The sequence below is a fragment of the Papaver somniferum genome, chromosome 5 (assembly GCF_003573695.1).
Source record: "Papaver somniferum cultivar HN1 chromosome 5, ASM357369v1, whole genome shotgun sequence".
Lineage (NCBI taxonomy): Eukaryota > Viridiplantae > Streptophyta > Magnoliopsida > Ranunculales > Papaveraceae > Papaver > Papaver somniferum.
Window position 1 is genome coordinate 17464965 of NC_039362.1, and position 19236 is coordinate 17484200.

The following is a 19236-nucleotide window of genomic DNA, read 5'->3' on the forward strand; positions in this document are numbered from 1 at the left end:
AAATCTTGATGGATCAATATAACCAATTAGATAACCTCTATTCATATTCTCTTGATCATATAAATAATCTTACCAATGAAAATACCCAATTAGTTCAAAGACAAGATTTATTAAGTAATGAAGTATCTCGCCTTTCTTATTCTTTAACTAAAGCTAATTTAGGGATGGAAACTTTATCAGATGAGAATAAAACCTTATCTCAGAGAAGAGAAACTTATTTAAACAAGATGGCGATATCTTCGCAACAACTTAGTATTCTTCAAAAGTATGTGATGACCAAGAGCAATCTCTTCGCTCTTTGAGAAATGAACTTAAAGAAGTAACAGAGTCATCTATCGCTGAAAGAGATACACTCATTCAAGGTAGAATAGCTTTAAGTGTAAAGGCGAATCAACTTAAAGAACAATATTCCAAATTAGAAGAATCTTATTCTTCTCTTGCGAAGAAAAATGCCTTTCTTATTTCTAAAGAGAAAAATCTTCAATCTCGACTTAGAGGTTTAGTTGGAGATAAATTTGATGACGCAATGGACCCTTGGGAGAATAGTTGTCTGTCCTTGATTCAACACCTTATTTTGCAAAAGGAAGGTAGTCATAATAGTTTGACTGCCTTAATTATCTTTTTTTTTGTCATATCTTTCTGAGTTCTTCATCTTAATGAAATTTTGTATTCTATCTTTCGCAGAGTCTGAGAAGAATCTTCATTCTTCCATTTCTGTTTTGGAGGCTAAATATGCCAAAATTCTCAAAGAAAATGCATTGCTCGTTTCTGCCTTTATTGGTTCTCGCGACCGAGCAGAAAGAAGACTTGATTATCTTACTTATTTTAAGGATATTCAAGATAGGAATCATCAGAGAGCACTTCTTCGTCAAGTTCATCTCCGGGCTGAAGTCCTTGTAGATGACATTTTATTGTCCAAATCTCTTCCTCCTACATAAATTGAACCTTTAGAAGTAGATGATGATGAAGTTCCTCGTCCTGCTGATAGTGATTATGATTATGAAAGGTGCAGGATAATTTCTTGGAAGATGAAGAAATTCCTTCTAAAGAAGCATCTGCTGGTGTTAATCAAATGAGAAAGAAATTTCTCCTGAAGAAGTAATTGCTGGCGATAATCAAGTGCTAGTCAAGGCGAAGATCAGAACCGAAATGAAGGAGAGGCTTGCGATAATGAGAATATTGGCGAAGAATTTCTGTTATCTCCTGCTACTGAATTAATACTGAAGCTTGAGCTTCTTATCTAGCTTTGTCTTCTTGAACTGTCTTATTTTTATCACTTTTGCGAGTTACATTTTTCAACCAACTTTGGAATCAACTTTTCCTTTTAATATTTTGTTGATGAGAAAGATAATGCTTCTTGTGTATTGATTCCCATACTTGCCTCTCATTATCTTTCTTGCAAAAAATAATCTGTTACGAATACTTATAAATATTTTGTTTTATCATGTGGTCTTATTTTCCTTCCTAATTAAAGGTCTTATTATGCCACCTCTTGTCATTGCGACAAAATCGCAGGACGTCCTTGCACTTTCATGCAAAAACCCATTGATCTTGCCTTAACTTTTTCTTTTGTATTATGGCCTCTTCAGGAATGTTGCGACAATATGACAGGCCTAAATATTCTTGCGAAAATAAAGCCCCATGACATTGCCGTCTTGCGACGAAATCGCAGGACGTCTTCGCACTTTCATGCGAAAACCCATTGATCTCGTCTTATCTTTTTCTTTTGTATTATTGCCTCTTCAGGATTGTTGCACAAATATGACAAGCCTTAATATCTTGCGAATAAAAGCCTCATGACATTTGCGTCTTAAGACACTTATCAGCTCCCTAATGGAGGGTGCCGCCCTTATCTCCCCCTGGTTGCCCCTTCAAGGAGGCGTACTTCTACAATAGAAGGTTAGATCCTCCCATCCAGTCTTAACAACAACCAGTTGTTTTCGCAGCCTCTTATCCCTTTTACCTATATGGTTTATGGTTATGAGACTGCACCCTAAGTGGGTTTTCTTCGGGCCGAGTGCAGTATAATCCAATACTTGTCAAGAATGGCAAGGTACGCTTCAAACGTCCCTGGCATTCTTGACTCAACCGTGTACCTCGGCGCCTTGATCATATCTGCACTCCTTGGGAGAGTCCTTATTACCTTAGTCGCCCAACCCAAGTCATATGCTTAAGCTGAGAATCCAAGGTGCCTCTCCCGGATGGGCTTTATTGACCCTAAATCTCCATGACTCAGGTTCCGGTGGCGGTGTAGCCTTTCCCTGAGCCATGCAACAGGTACCCCCTAATATGACGTACTTTAGGTCTTACATTTGCCTCTTGCAAAATTTTATTCGCGAACTAGGGTGTACGCCATAAAGGTTCGCCCCTTTCTTTTATGTCATTATTTTGTGATTATCTCTGCGAAAATTTCGCACATCATGATCTTGTTTTGATATGAATAGTCTTGCAATTATTCTTTCAGAATCCATAACTTCTCAAAGATTCTTACGGATAATATCTTTTTAAGTACAACCTGTTCCATGGTCTGTCTAGTCTATGACCAACATCTCTACCTTCTGGATCCATTAATCTATAAGCTCCTGTTCCAACTATCTCTTTAATGATGTAAGGTACATCCCATTTTTTCGCTAATTTTCCACCATTTTCTCGCTGATATATTGGTGTCTCTCGCAGAACTAAATCTCCTGGTTGAAATTCGCGTATTTTAACACGTTTATTATATTCTCGGGCTAATCTTCGCTGATAATTCTCCATATGTTGTAAAGTTTTTTCTCTTCTTTCTTCTAATTCATCAAGTTTATTTAAAATCAAGTCCGCACTAAGATTTTTCTCCCAAGCTTCTCTTTTTGTTGTCGGAATAACAACTTCTGTTGGTAACACCGCTTCAACTCCGTATGATAAACAAAAGGTGACATTCCAGTAGCTTCTCTTCTAGTTGTATTATAAGCCCATACTGCATTATGTACTTGTTCGCACCATGCTCTGTGATGTCCTTCCAATTTCTTCTTTAATATATCTGCAATTGTTTTGTTTGTTGCTTCTACCTGCCCATTAGCTTGTGGATACAAAGGAGTAGACTTTCCACATTTTATCTTGAATGCATTAAGTAACATTTTTATATTTTTTCCTTCAAATTGTTTCCCATTACCAGATACCAACTGTGCAGGAATTCCGAATCTGCAAATGATATTTTCGAATATGAATGTAAAGATATCTTTGTCGCGAATATGTTGTAATGCCTTCACTTCTTTCCATTTTGTGAAATAATCTGTTGCGACTATTAAATATCTTCTTTGTCCAGAACCTGGTAAAAATGGTCCCACAATATCTAAGCCCCACTTTCCAAAAATCCACACACTGGTTGAAGATGATAGTGGTGCTCCAGGTGCATGTATTTTCTTTCCATGCCGCTGACAATCTTCGCAACGTCTTGATATTCGTTTTGCATCTTCGTGAGTATGGCCAGTAATAACCTTGCATTTTTGCTCTATGTGCCAAATATCTTCCTCCGCTATGATTGCTAGCATCCCCATTATGTAACATTTTTACCACTTTTTCTCCTTCCTCTCGTGTCAAACATCTGAGTGATGGTCCGTTAAAGGATTTTCGATATAGCAACCCATCTCTTAATTCATAATTCGTTGCACGGCTTTTTAACTTGTGTGTTTCCAATCTATTTCTTGGTGTTTCTCCTTTCACCAAATATGCATGAAGTTCCATTCTCCAGTCTGCGATATTGTTCATTTGTTGTTCTTATTCATTGTCTATTATCATCACATCCACGTATTCTTCTTCTTTATTGATTGATGGTGACAGAAGTGTTTGTATTTTTATGCATCTCGCAGTTGGATCTGTCATCATGCTTGAGATGAAAGCAAAAGCGTTTGCGAGTCTGTTATCCTTTCTTGAAATGTGCCTCCATTTTATTTTTGGGATTTTCGCTGACAATTCTTCAACCAGCTTCTTGTATTTTTTCAAAGATGGTTCATTTGTAGTATACTCTCCCTTTATTTGGCGAATAACTAGCTGCGAATTACTAGTGATCCTGGCATTTTCTAGTTTCATTTCTATTGCGAATTTTAAGGCATGTATCACAACTTCATATTTTGTTTCATTATTAGTGGATGCAAATTCCAATCTGAATGAAAAAGCCATCTTTATTCCTTCTGGCAAAATTAAAACAATTCTAACTCCATTTCCTTCTCCATTTGATGATCCATCTACCAATATCTCCCATCTATTTGGTTCCGTTAATAAATATTTTGGATCTCTGTGTTCTTCTTCTACATCCATCATTTCTTCTACTGCTTCATCTTCTTCTAAAGGAAATTCTGCCAAGAAATCTGCAACAACTTGTGATTTTGGTGAAGACAAAATTTCATATTTAATATCAAAGTGGCCTACTTGTGCATTCCATCTCTCCACTCTTCCTGATCTTTTAGAATTCTTCATCACTGGTTCAATTGGTACTTTTGTTAATACCTTTATCTTGTGCGCTTGAAAGTATATGCGAAGCTTAAATGATGCATAAACTAATGCTAAGATTAACTTCTCAATCTTTGAGTAATTCTTCTCGGCAGTATTAAAAGTTTTTCTAATGTAATAAATGGGTTTCTCCACTCCTGCGTCTACTCGCAATAACACAACACTTAATGCATGCGACGTTGTCGCAAGATAGATCAATAATTCTTCTCCTGATTCTGATTTTTGTAAAATAGTTGTATTCATAAGATGTTCTTTGATCCCTTGAAAAGCTTTTTCACATTCATCAGTCCATTTAAATTTCGCACCCTTCTTGAGTATATCGAAAAAATATTTGCATTTTTCTGATGATCGCGAAATGAATCTCCCCAGCGAAGCTAGAAGCCCATTCACTTCTGTACATCTTTTATTGTTGCTGGTGTTGGCATGTCACGAACTGCATGCACTTTTTCTGGATCAACCTGTATTCCTTCCTTTGATACAATGTAGCTTAAAAATTTTCCCGATGCAACTCCAATAGTACACTTCTCAGGATTCAATTTAATGTTGTACTGCCGCAATTGTTCAAAAATCTCCCTCAAGTCTTGTACATGGTCTTTATCTTCTTTACTCTTTACTAACATGTCATCCACGTATACTTCTAATGTTTTGTGTATCCATTTTGCGAACACGTTCTCTACCATTCTTTGGTATATCGCTCCTGCATTTAGCAAACCAAATGGCATTTTCGTGTAACGATATAAACCTCTAGGGGCAAAGAAAGCAGTATGTTCTTGATCTTCTTCAGCGAGAGGGATTTGGTCATACCCTTTGTACCCATCTAAAGACGATACTCTATCGTTTCCCTCTGCGGATTCCACCATTTGAGGAATATCTGGTAACGGAAAACTATCTTTGGGGCAAGCTTTGTTTAAATCAGTGAAATCTATGCAAATCCTGATTCCTTTGTTTTTCTTTGGGACAATGACCATATTCGCTATCCATTCTGGATATTTAGCTTCTCTTATGATTCCCGCATCAAGCATTTTCTGTAGTTCTTCTTCTATTTGGGAATGGTAAGTTGTTGCAATTTTTCTTATTCTCTGTTTAAATGGTCTCACATTTTTGTTAATCTCCAACTTGTGGCATGCAGTTGATGGATCTATTCCCGGTATCTCATCCATGCTTCCTGCGAAAACATCTTTATATTCTCGTAACAAGTTAACAATTCTTTCTTCTTCTTACAAATCCATTTTGGTTCCAATTCTCAATATTAGAGGTTCTTCTATAGTCCCAACGTTTATTTCCTTTGTTGGTTCTGCCGCAGTGTAACTGGGTTTAGGTTCTCCCATTGGTGTTGGTTCTTTTATTGTTTTCATAGGTCCTTCTCCTTCTACCGAAATTTCGTTGGGTATTCCTTTGCCTTCTTTTGCCCTTATCATATATACTCTAAATTCTTCTTCTTTCTTTGCTTCCTTTTCCAACTTTCTGCGAAATTGTTTCTTATTTGCTTGTCCTTCATAATGCTTTACTTCAATTTGACGACATAATTTCGCATTGTCAACATCTCCTCTGATTTCACCCATTCCATTTGGTGTGGGGAATTTAATACATTGATGCAACGTTGATACTACAGCTTTTATCGCATGTATCCATGGTCTTCCTAATAACATATTATATGGCGATTCCATATCCATCACGCACATCGTTACATGTGTCTCGATTTCTCCAAGTGGAATTCGTACCACTATCTCTCCTTTAGGTTTTGTTGTGGATTTTCCAAAGCCGTGAACAAAATACGTTGAATTGGACATTTCTTCATCTTTAAATCCCATTCCCCGGAATGCATGATAAAATATTAGATCCACTGAACTTCCTGTATCGATTAAAGTTCTGTTCAATATCCATTCTCCTGTGGATTTTGTCGTTGTCTCCTTCTCTTTTCGCGTAATAGGCATTGTGATAACCAATGGAGATGTGTGGTTCAAATTTTCTTTTGGTATTTCTGCCGCCATGAATGTAATTTTTTGCTTTTCCCAATCTTTCAAGGGTGATGTCTTTTCTACCGCCATAACCTTCCTTCCTTCAAAATTTCGTTTATGTATTCTTCCTTTGATGTTTTCATGGAATTCATTAACCATTGTTTTTGTTATCATATTACACTCCAATCTTTTGTCATCTTCATTAATTTTATTCATCTTTCTTTTAACTGGTTCAGTGATTTATTTAATCACTTTCTTGATTTGAATATTCTCAACAACAATCTTCAACTTTCGATCTTCAAGGTCCCTGTTTCTAGAGCCATTATGTAGTTGCAGGAAACCCTACACTACACCCCTCATATAATTTCATTATTAATCAACTCATTTTTAGATTTACACTCTTAATTTTATTGATCAATCTTTGAATGTTCTTACAAGAAAAGATAAAAAAATCAAGAATGACCTCTGCTCTAGACTTTCTCTCTCCTATTTACCCGTTTCTTACTCAAAATAGATCTCTCTTCTTTCTTTACAACTTGAACGACTATTTATAGGGAAATACATAGTGGGTGACAGCTAATCTGTCCTTTATTTTCTGGAATGATCTGCGACATTCTCGCAACCTTACAAATATTAATTTCGCAAGCTCTCTAATTTTCGCAGGACTATCACATCTTTCTCGTGATCTTAGCTGACGTCATTTATTATATTCTTCCTGAAAATGTTCTGCGACGCTGTTGTATTGTGTTGTTGATAATTTCGCTGAAATATTGTCGTTGCGAGATTCTGATCCTACATCGTGGCGTTGCATTTTTCATTTGGTGAATGCGGGGCTTACCACCCCCCCCCCCACCCCCGTGGCGATGTATTTTTGATTTGGTGTGGCTGGACAAATACATTAAATAGGTGGAGAATATGTGGAGATTTAAATTATCTATTTCACTTTCGAATAAAATATGTGGATTTTTTTCCTCTTCATATATTAATTTGGAAAAAATAGTTCTAGTATGATAGGTACTCTATTTCCAAATTAAATTTGGACTTCCATAAAATTCTAAACACGGTAACTTAGGTTTTTCTTTTTCTTTTGTAGTTTTTAAACTAAGCATACGTTGCCAAGTGTCCTCACCTAAATATTGTCACATCATGAATTCCAAATTGAATTTGATTTCCTTTATTTATTTATTTAAATTTTTTTCCTATTCTTTTTAAACCAATCATATGTTTCCAAAGTGTCTTCACCAAAACGTTTGTTTCACAAAACTCAAAAAAGCATATTTCGGCCAATAGGAAGCAAGGTTTTCCTCACCGTTCAATGTGTGAGATTTATTTATATAGGACTTCGCAACATGAATAAAATGACAATTTTAAGGGGAAAGCTACTTTTGCTAGAGGAAAATCTGATTTTTGGATGGATTAAAAAAGGTTTTTCTCCCGTTTATAGTCGTTTTTATTTTGATTTTCCATATCACTCTTCCTAACCAAAAAAATTATATTAGATAGCGTAATCCAAATTCTATACTTTGCAATTTCTAAAGACACGGTATTCACGGGAAAGAAGTTCACCATTATGTTTGTTTTCCACCTTTTATGTTCTAAGTAAAAAATGAATGACACTAAACCAAACAAATTACAAATGTTCCAATAGGAAAGTTGGGACGGTACCCCATCATTCTCCATGTATTCTAAATTTATTACAGTGCTTAGATGCTATACCAGCCATGGTATTGAGATTTTTTAAGAAATTCAACTTTAGAAAATGAAAAATAGGATTGAATTAACTTGCAATCATCTGAAATAGTGTTACTGTAACATAAAAACTAGTTATTATATTAGAATTGAAAGAACGTACTACTAATTGAGCATCGCTGATGAAGCATATTTTCATCTTGTTCCTTTCTTTCGCCCAAATACAAGCTTCTAGTAAGGCTAAACATTCAGCTTCTTCAACATTCCTAGCTACTCCTGGAATGATTTTGCATCCAATGTAGTTCCCTGCTGTATCATTGATAATCAAACAAGATGTTGACACATTAGTATTAATGTCAAAAGATGCATCATTGTAAACAATAATATAATCATCTAGCAAGGAAGAAACTAAAGAATTTAGGTCATTTCCAACTAAAGGTTCATTGGAAGGTATGTGAACAACAAGTTGAGTTCTAAGATAGGATTATGTGTCAGTCACAAGCTTAAGATCTAGTCTCGCAGTAGCGCTAGGATTTAATTTTTTGCCATGGAAAACTAACGAAAACCTATCCTATACTCCAAGAAATTGAGAAGACAACAACAACTTTATCTTAAAGGGCATTGGAGGATAATCAATGTCCAACCCACTCTTTTATATTCATAATAGAATCTATAACCAGTACAACTTTATTACGAAAGGGGGTTAAAGCCCAAACTGCCTCATTAAAAGGACAATACAAAATGAGATTCTCAGGAGTTTCAAGCACCACAGTACCACACAAATTAGATTTCACGTCATAAGAGTTATTATACCTACAAATAATAGTCTTAACAAGTAAAATATTCTCATAGCATTTCCAAGCAAATAACTGAACTTTGGGAAGCGCTGGAAGCTTCCAAAGAGACTTGTATAAAGGGTTTTGAGGATTATGAATAAAATCATATTGACCAGACAAAAGCTTATAAGCTGTTTTGACAGTGAATTGACCACCTTTAGAAAAAGGGCCAGATTAATCTGTCATGATCCGAAAAAGGGACTCTATTACCTTGAATGATCCGAGCATTCTGAGGGGGTGAAATAAGCATCAACCAAATCCAAATTCCAGTTATTAGTATCTTTATCAATCAAATCAGAAACTAGAAAATTAGGATTTGGGTAAGCAAAGCATAATGGTTGAGCACCATTAGGGATCCAATTGTTTCTAAAAGTTAGAATGCTATTGCCATCCTATAGATCCCAGAAAGCATAACAATTAACGAAATTCATCCCTTTACAAGTAATTCTCCATACCCAAGAGCAATGAAGGGAGAACAATTTTTGAAATACTTACGTTTCAAATTTTTAAAACATAGATCATTCTGCGAATGAACTAAATTCCAAGCAGTTTTAGCGAGTAAGCTAAATTAACATGATTGAGGTTTTTAAAACCAAGACCTCATCAAGTAGAGGCCACCAGGCCTGGTTTTGCCCCATCATAAGTCCCTTTGGATTGTTCCATCTGATGTATAACACTGCCTGGAAGCGAAAAAGTAATCCTATGATAGACCGGAGAGGCCTTGAGAACATGTTCGACCAAAACTCAAAGAGAATTGTAAGAGCCAAGACATGTAGTGAATATAAATGATCCCTTCCCACATTTGCATTCCAAAGCTGACCCTAGCTTATGACTGACTTGTACGTGGCAAGTGACCATTTCTCAACTAACTGAGCTTAATTACTTAATCAAGCAATGAAAAAATTCATATAGAATCATCTCGATCTCTGATGATCAGATTTTGCACACACCATATTGTGCACACACCTCATTAATTAGGCTTAATTAATTGAATAAAAAATTAAATAAAAATAACTAGGGGAGAGATTTTTTTCAAACCATCCTGAAATCGGCTTTACTGTTAGGAAAAGTGGGTTTTCCCCTAATAATTATCAATAAAATCGAGTTTTTTAAGGTTGTTTTTTAATTTTTATATTAAATTTTCTATACTTCCTGCCATCTTGCTAACTCGTCTCGGGAAAATCTTGATCGTTTGGGAAAGTTTTTCGGCTGGATCTTGTCTCTCCAATATTGAAAGATTCATTTCGAGAACCGAAACCGAATATCTCGACGAGATCTCAGCTTTTTCACTCGATATTGATAGAAAATGACTGTTGGTTATATCTTAGGTGATTTCTAAAACATAACATATTGTGCCACCATTGGCACCAATGAACCAACTGCAAAAATCTGAACGACAATTCTCTTAAGTACAAAGAGTTTATTATCAGAGATCTTACTCAAAGTGTCGGTGGTTTAAATTGTTTCTTTGAGGAATGACTATCAGGCATGGATTGATAAAAAGAGAAACTGACAAAATTCAAGGTTTCCTTCCATAAACGTAACAGTGATCCAAACAATTGGGATATTGAGCAAACTCTAATTTATGTTAACAGTAATTTAGATAACCGAGGGAGGGATCCATGAAGTTTGAGGTTAAGATTCATAAAAATTCACTCCCAAGCTCATATTGGAGAGAACAATGTGGGTCAACATAATGAAAATCCTTTTATGGAAATAGTGGATAACTTTTGTTTTCGACAAATATATAATCTGTTACACCAGATATATCGTGTGATTATATCTACAAAACATAAAGAGTTTCTGGCCAAATCTTACTAACAATAGGCACATCACTAAAGATTAGATTTCATGTTCGTTCATGCAAAGAGAAAAAAGATTAGAGTGTATGTTCATCCTTTCACAACGAATGCTTCTAACAGGGATAACATGATTACCAAATATTCTCTATACTCTCTCATTTATCTCTGTACTCTAGGTGATATTCATTTTCTCGTAGCTAGATTCAGGTGAGTTATTTTAGTTTGTTTCTTTTACTTATGTAGTTCAAGTTTTTGATTTTCTAGGATCAATTTTAATGGTTTTCTTGCCGATCTCCATGTCGTTTATTCGTTTCTCTTTATCTCCTTGTACCTTCATGGTGTTTGATTATAATGTGTAGGTCAATTTTACTAGTGGGTTTGTGGGGGTTAAAGATCTTTTTTTGCGGACACAAAAAACAAAGAATTAGGGTTTGAGAAAGTGACATCAACCACAAAATTAGGCAAATTACTCCTTCTTTGTAGGAGCATATCTTCTTAAGGAAGAACTTTTATCTAAAACGGTGGGAGAGTACTCCTAATACCATTCCATCTCTGATTCATTAGCCTTCTTGGAATATGAAATTTGGGTTCTTCCACGATCCTATGACATTTTTCTTTCCAGTTTGTTTGTTTACACTAGGTATTACCCGAACTTATATTAGTCGAGGCATGCGGTTCTGGTGTTTTGTTGGTCGGATAAATTTGGGAAGAAATAAATCAAGAAAGCTTATAATGAAGGACTTCATAAAAGGGCGACAAATTTGACATTCCTAATGTTATTTGGATTCGACATGGAACTAAGGATGTCAATTGCATCAATTGCTTCAGCTGATTAATTCAAGATATTTAATATCCAGACAATAGATCGGATTCATGAAATTGCATTCGATCAAGCAATGTTTTGTTTTCATCATCATAAAGTGGTTCTCCATTTTATTGCAATTTTAGTCACTCTAGGATTTATTCGAGGTCTATAGACCTAAACACTACAGTGATCACTACCTGTTAAATGTTAAATACCCCACTGTTAGAAAAAATCTTACCTTCTTTGGAGAGCGTTTGATAGAAAGAATAATTGAAATCCAACCATTAGCACAACCAAGTTCAGCAACAGTCTTATCTTTAAAAATAGTATGAGTGTCAATTCAATTCTTCATGAACCGTGAATAACCAATCTTATGGTGTAGAAGTCCTTAAAAGTTTCATCATTCTCAATTACATTTCCTTATAAAGTGATTTTTGATATTAAAAAAATGGGTTAAGAAGATGTATAAACCTTCCGACCACAAAACAATTTCTTTAGAAGATAAGAAATTGAAGCTAAAGATGCACAACTGAAAGAAAGAAACGTTGTAATTAATCCTATGTACAAGTTCTTGTTTTGTATGAGTTTATTATGGACATAAGTTGAATTATATGTCCATGTATCTCACTTAGATCTTGGAGTATAATCAAATTAGCAATCTTAATAATGAGAAATGAATATTATCAAAAAAAAATTTATGATAGTGATTGAAGATACAATGTACACGTAATTAGGAAGATACTCTATGATTTGATATTCCTATATGAACGGATGTTTAGCAGATTTTGGAGGCATCACTCGCTACAAGTAGTCCATTATTGCGGATTCGGAAAGTACATTAACGCCAGGTCCAAAAATCTGGGGATCTGATGCCCATGCGCCAAATTGAAGATTGGGTCGGGTGAAATCCCCAATTCGGGTAGTTTTGCTCAGCCCGGAGTTGTGAGCACGCCTTCTTTGATGGGCCTGTGCTCCAAACATATCCAAGTTCTCTGACTCTGATCTAGGTTCGGGTACAGCCAGATCAGTAAAATTGGCGCGTATTTATGTTATAGAATTTCTGTTTGCCGCCATTTTACTTGACCAATTCTAATTAGGGTTTCTCTTTCCATCTTCTTCTCTCTTACTTGAAATGAATTCAAGAGATTTGGTCCTAGCTTCGACAGCTACAATTTTTGGAGCTGTAATATCCACAATCGCGTTTCATTTCATGTCATCATCATCAAAAGCTAAAAGGAATAAACGGTCTCCAGTCGAACTACTAGAACAAAACGGTCTTCATAAGTCTTCATCTCATAGCCCTTTCGATCCTTCCAAACGCAAAGGGTTCGATCCAATTTTCTGTTTGATTTTTTAGTTTCTTAATCTGTCAAATTCCTACTAAATTGAAAAAAGAATGCAGGTATCTGTCATGGGATGATTATTTTATGGCATTGGCTTTCTTATCGGCAAAGCGATCTAAGGATCCCAACAGACAGGTAAAATTTGAAGAATCGAAAATGCTATTGTCCGTACATTGCTTGGATCGGAAAAAATTTGAAACTTCATTTGCGTGGTTTGACAATTTTGAGTTAGTGACGTTTGGTCTTCCTTTGGTTTTACCCGAAAACATCATTTCCGCTCTCGATTCCTGCAGTACCTGACTAGTCTCTCAGGCAAAAATTTACATTCTAGGCTAGTGTAACAAAAGATCGTGTGAGGTGGTCTTTAGAGTTCTTACTGCCCATCAGAGTCTTCAATTACTGCAGCCAGGGAAGTAAAACAGTTAAACAGATGTCCACCTGCGTGATAACTTCTGTTCTCTTATGTTTGATGGGTTTCCTTTTTGTAATTTATAAAATTCCTCACAATAATTGTTGCCTGATGATGTCACACACTTGTATCTAACTATTACTTTAGGTAGATACGAGTCTTGGAATTGTTGTTATTTCTGTTAATGCATATTATCTTCTCCCCTGTGAATTTGTTTTTGGCGTATGTAACTTGAGAACTAGTTTCATATCTGTTCTGCTTATGTAGGTTGGAGCATGCTTAGTCAGTCATGACGGAATAATACTTGGTAAGTTAATAAATTTAGTTCAGATAAGCATGTTGATTACGAATATGGTGAACAACAATAGAGTGACTGAGGTTTTTGTGCACATGACTAAGTAGTACTGTAACTATAGGTGAAAAATGACTTTGAACAATCCTTGATGCTATAGTTGTGGTACTTCTGTGCCACCTTGTTCTGGATGGAGACAGATGCTTCTATCATCAGTGATGTCCAGCCAACAAATGAAACATAAAATGTTAAAATCCAAGTTATATCCATTCTAGGGGAAGGCTTTTGTTGCCAGCTTAAACATTTTGTTTTATTAAACAAAACTATGATCACATCCGTGTGCTTTGTAGAGAACATGTTCGAATTCTACTATGTGCATGGTGTTGTTGCTGTAAGCCTGTAACGAGTCCCATTCAGATTTATACATCAAAAAAAGAAAAAACCATTCAGATTTATTTCAAATTCAGCTAGAATTCTTGTTTTTACACCATTTTTTGAATAATACTCTTTTAGTCAGGCATTGGCTATAATGGATTTCCAAGAGGTTGTGCAGACGAGAAGCTCCCATGGGCAAAGGTTTGTTTTCCTGATAAACTAAATGCTTTTGTACTTTCTTGTGAGATTCTGTAATGATTGTTTCCTCATCTTGTTTTCAGAAATCAGTGACCGGTGATGCATTGGAGACAAAATATCCGTAAGTCAAGTTATGAACTATGTAGTTTAGTTTGGTTCTCAGTTTTGGTGTGATATAACTGGATCTAACACTAAATACTTTTATATTCTTTGATTACATTTAAGTATAAACAACCCTGGTATCACTTTTGATCCACATATTGATGATGTTCATGAAGGATTTGGGAAAGATTGGGATATTAATGAGGATATCAAAGAATTTAATCTTTGTCATTCTCTGGGTTTTAATGATGTAATGATAAATTGGCCGAGAGCTTAATTAGATCCTCCTTAATAACAAGCTAGTAGCCTGTTACCAGTTTTGTTTTTGCTTCTCTTTGTATTTCTCTCAAGGTTGGTACAAACCTTTTGTACCCTCTTGCTTCTTTGATCAATATATATTTTCTTCACTGATCAAATAATAAACAAACCTGAGCTGCTGCCTTTTTGCTGTAATCTGTGAAGTATGATGCTAACAGACGAACAAGTGCATTTTTGTAAACATGAAATTTTCTTAGGAGATCATAGTCTGGAAAATTAAATATTTTCTAGTGTATTATGCATCAACAACTTCATCTTTTAGAGGGATATCTTATGATGACTTCTTTTGTTATTGGGATTTTATGGTTAATTGGCAATTGAGAACTTCCATACTGTTTTCTTTAGGTTTAAGTATCCCTAGTAACTTGTTTGTCTGCTCTCATATTTAATTTTGGCCCCCTTCTTTTTGTCTATGCTTTATGGGTGCCTCTCTCTTTTGAGAACTCCTATTGTACAGCCTTCTCATTAAATTGTTGGAAGATTGCTTAGTACGCCTGAAGTTTTTTATTTCTAGAATACATTGTGTGATTTTACATTTCCAAAAAGCTCAAGATAGAACTATGTGTTCCTATATTTATTTTTTTGAAGCATATGTGGTCCTATATGAATGGATATACATTGTGCGGAAGTTACTAATTTTGTGTACGTACTTACAAAAGTCAGGCAAAAGAGCTAATGCTTCTTATACAATGTTTTTACAAGTGTTTTTCATAACTATCTGTATGATTTGCTGCCAAGACGTTCACTCTATAATCATGCTCTTTCTTGCAGTTATGTCTGCCATGCTGAAGTTAACGCTATTTTGAACACAAATCATGCATCTGCCGCGGGACAGGTTAGATTCTGACAATTTTATTGTTCTGCGTAGTTTGGGGTTCTTACTAGAGATACAAGTATAATGTCTATCTACCATGCGTTGCACCATATACGTAAAAGAAAAAGAAGCAGAGTCGCCAATAGTTGGTGGTACTAATGTCTCTGTTTTGTTATATTCTGCAGAAACTCTATGTGACGATGTATCCCTGCAATGAGTGTGCCAAAGTTATAATCCAGGTTTTATATTCATAACTTACGTTACCTTAATTGCTCAGGCTTCAAAATTATTTGTCACAATTTGCGAGTAACAACCTCAGTTAATTTATGTCACTGTTTTTCTATTTTACTTGAGTTGAGCTAGTTTTTTTACATCCCACTCATACAAGTAGGAGTAAAGGGTTTGTTGTTTGATTTCCTAGGATTTAAAGTAGTTCTTAAATTAGTTTTCAATGTAGATGTTCCCATTTTTGCTTTCTGGTTCAGTAATTACATAATCTTCAGTTCGGATAGCTGATTAACAGATCAACATTAACTTCCTTCCCAATTGATACAAAGAAACTAATTTATTTTTCTTGCAGTCTGGTGTCTCAGAAGTAATCTATTTTGTGGAGAAGAGGTTCAGTAACGACATAGTTTATACTGCTTCGCAGAAACTATTAAATATGGCTGGTGTTAAGGTAACATTTGACCATAACCACCACACCTGTTCTGCAATGAATTTTGAATTTGCTCAGTAGGACACTATGTTAAGTGATTCAGTCAATCAAAAACGTGATTTTCTAGGCTTAGAGAGCTATCATATGTCGGGAATACTTTTTAGGAGATTTTATGAGATGCGGCAAGATGTGTTTCCAGTGTCTGCCAATTCAGCAATCGTATATCAATTCGTTCATTCATGTAGTCATTCATTCATGCACGAGTCTAATGCCTGAAAATTAGTTTCTAGAGTCGACTGATTTAGTTCTAAGATTCGATCAATGTTCCCTCTTTTCTAATTGTAGGTCAGGAGACATCAACCACAAATGTCCCAAATTTTACTCAAGTTTGATGAAGAACTTTGATTTTCCCGCTTACTTTTCGTCTCTCCAAGGTATCATCATTTCTATTGTTTTACAGATTGCTGGGATGTTCAGAATCATAATGTCTTATTACACTGACTCTCATAAACTGCATCAACAGATGTCTTGTTTGATGAGATTGGGAAGGTCAAACAGATTGCACAATTTGAATCTGTTGTAAAACACCTCTATATGGTCAATTCAGTGTAATTTGTCAGTCACAACAAATGTACAAAAAAATCAAAATCAGTATTTTGGTTCTTCAAATTTTATGAAATTAATGATAATCTTGAGACAATCAAGCAAATTGATTAGAAATTTCGATCAAGCACAATCAAGCAAACAAATTACATGAGTTCATGAAAATCTCCAATGATTCAACTGGAATCAATCAATTTCAGTATCATTTTCATAAAAAAAAAAAAAACAATTCAATTTTTAGTTCTCGAAATCCAACTCATGGAATCAGTTGAAGAGATTCTTACACCCATTAATTAATTTTATATATTACATAGTCTAAGTACAAGCTAGTTTGATTCCTCCAAAAGAAAAAAAAAAACAAAGCTAATCTATCGATTAGAAAAATCAGAGATGTTCTTCAGGATTTTCGGGTAAAGAAGACGGGTGAGCGGGTCGGGTAACACCAAAAACCGAATCATAAAAACATATACGAAGCATAACATATTTCCACCCTCTTATTCCTACTTTCCACTTTCTCTTCTCTTATTTAAAAACTAAACACCCGAAAATCTTATGAAATTGAAGGAGCATCTGTATCTGAGTATTGATTAATTTCAGGTCACAATGAAACCCTTTACTCGTAAACTAAATAAGTAAATCATTATGTTAACGATGAATGTGATTATATTTTTCAATGAGTGATTTAGCTTATCAGTCATGGCCAACATGAACAGACGAAGTGAGACAAAGCGGAAGATGAGACGAAGAGGAAAAGTAGAGACTAAGAGTAAGAGGAACTGAGGAAGAGGCGAAAGAAAGAGTTTAAGTTTGGGTTCTTTTCTATTTTGTATTTTTTTTTTTTTTTTTTTTAGAAAAAAGAGGTTTTCCTCAAGATATTATTGATAATAGAGGACCGTACAAGCTAAAAGGAGAGTTTCTATATACCATTACGTCATTGTTCCAATCTTGAATGTTTAGAAAGTTTAGAATTGCCGATAAGCACTCCCTTCTTCAGGAATGTTTAATGGCATATTTGTTACAAAAAACAGAAATTGCTATCCAAATTGCGTTGTCTCTCAATACTAAATTGAAAGTCCTAACTCTAAAATTAATATCAAACTTTGTTGTGTTTTGAAAATATGTGCTAATCTTGTATCTTTGTTCTGGCAGACGCATACTTTCCTACTAGAAGCAATAGAGTAGGTTCTGAATCACTTCTATTGTGTGTCCACTTCAATCTGCTGCCCACTGGAAAGCTGCATCCGCTCCAGCCGCCTCTAGTTGCTCTCTGGTGGTGCAGTTGGCATGCAAACCTCGAGCTTCTCTGGCAATTCCTGCATGGTCACACAAAGTTAGGCCTATTCCAGAATTTGCTGTAGAATTCATCATGGTTAAAGCAATATCTATTGCTATGTCCATGTTTCCTTCCCGTCCTTCCGTTTGATTTGTTGTAACCTTTAAAACTTCATCATTCTGATTATTTTTTTTTTTAAATGTGATGTCGCACCTAGCTTTCCAAATATGCCAGATTATGTACCACAGAGAACATGCCAATCGATGCCATAGCTACCTCTAACCGAGTTATCAAAACAATTCATTAACCACTCATGAAAAGAAATTGTTCCATTCTTTATGTAATTCATATCAAAATTAAAATGCATCCAAACCTGAGTAGCAAAGTTACAATCCAAAAATAAGTGAGTTAAAGTTTCATGTCTCTCCTTACAGAGGTTACAAATGGTGTTTATTTCTGGTATGACAGTCACCATTCTCATACTATTTGGTAAAATAGCATTGGCTGCTTTCCAGATAAAGGTCTTTTCACCGACGGAGTAATATTCATACTCCATATTTTGTTCCATAAGTGGTTTACATTTCCATTTGAGTTGATCTTGTTATATAGAGAGTTAACAGAGAAGTTACCTTTTTCGCTTAGAGTTCAAATAGTGGTGTCTTTCCTATCAATTATAGGAACCTCTAGTTCCTTTATTAGATCAATGGTTTGGTTATCAAAGCATTTTCTCAACTTATCCATGTCTCATTCCTTACTTGTAGTAAGTAAATCACACACCTTTCTGAGATCAGTTTCTACTGTTGGTTTTTGAATAGGAGGATTTTTTCCAGGGATCCAGAAATCATTCCAAATATCTATGTTTTTTCCATTTCCTATTTTCCAGAAACTATATTTTTTTATTTTATTGACACTTGTCAGCAGACCCTTCCATATTCAGCTATCATTTCTTTTGGGATCACTGTCAATGTGAAGTACGTCACAATTTGGGTAATATTTTACTTTGAGTATGGAGGCATAAAGCGAGTCCGGTCTTTCTTTAAGTCTCCATCCCATCTTAGCTATCATAGCTAAATTAAAGTTTTTTAAATCTTTTATACCTAAGCCTCCTTGTACTAAAGATTTGCAAAATGATTTCCAGTTTTTTAGACATACCCCCTTTCTTACCAATCTCATTCAATCCCTTTCCATTTTCCCCCACCAAAAATCCCTTTGAAGCTTTGTTATATCTTTGCGTATTTTAACTGGAACTCTAAAACAATTCATTTGGTAAACA

The 19236-nt window shown here is 35.1% G+C and overlaps 1 protein-coding gene across 2 annotated transcripts; it reads left to right on the top strand.

The window, feature by feature from the left end:
- Nucleotides 1-12639: 12639 nt before the first annotated feature.
- Nucleotides 12640-16782, top strand: LOC113277296 (deoxycytidylate deaminase-like). Of its 2 annotated transcripts, XM_026526426.1 has the most exons (10): nucleotides 12640-12904; nucleotides 12981-13056; nucleotides 13598-13637; nucleotides 14140-14198; nucleotides 14279-14316; nucleotides 15387-15450; nucleotides 15615-15668; nucleotides 16010-16108; nucleotides 16433-16521; nucleotides 16611-16782. In XM_026526426.1, exons 1-9 carry the CDS (start codon nucleotides 12711-12713, stop codon nucleotides 16490-16492), a joined length of 684 nt encoding a protein of 227 aa, XP_026382211.1. In that variant the 5' UTR covers nucleotides 12640-12710; the 3' UTR covers nucleotides 16493-16521; nucleotides 16611-16782. The 2 variants fall into 2 exon arrangements, with proteins under 2 accessions (XP_026382211.1, XP_026382210.1); XM_026526425.1 differs by having other exon boundaries at nucleotides 16433-16782.
- Nucleotides 16783-19236: the final 2454 nt, after the last annotated feature.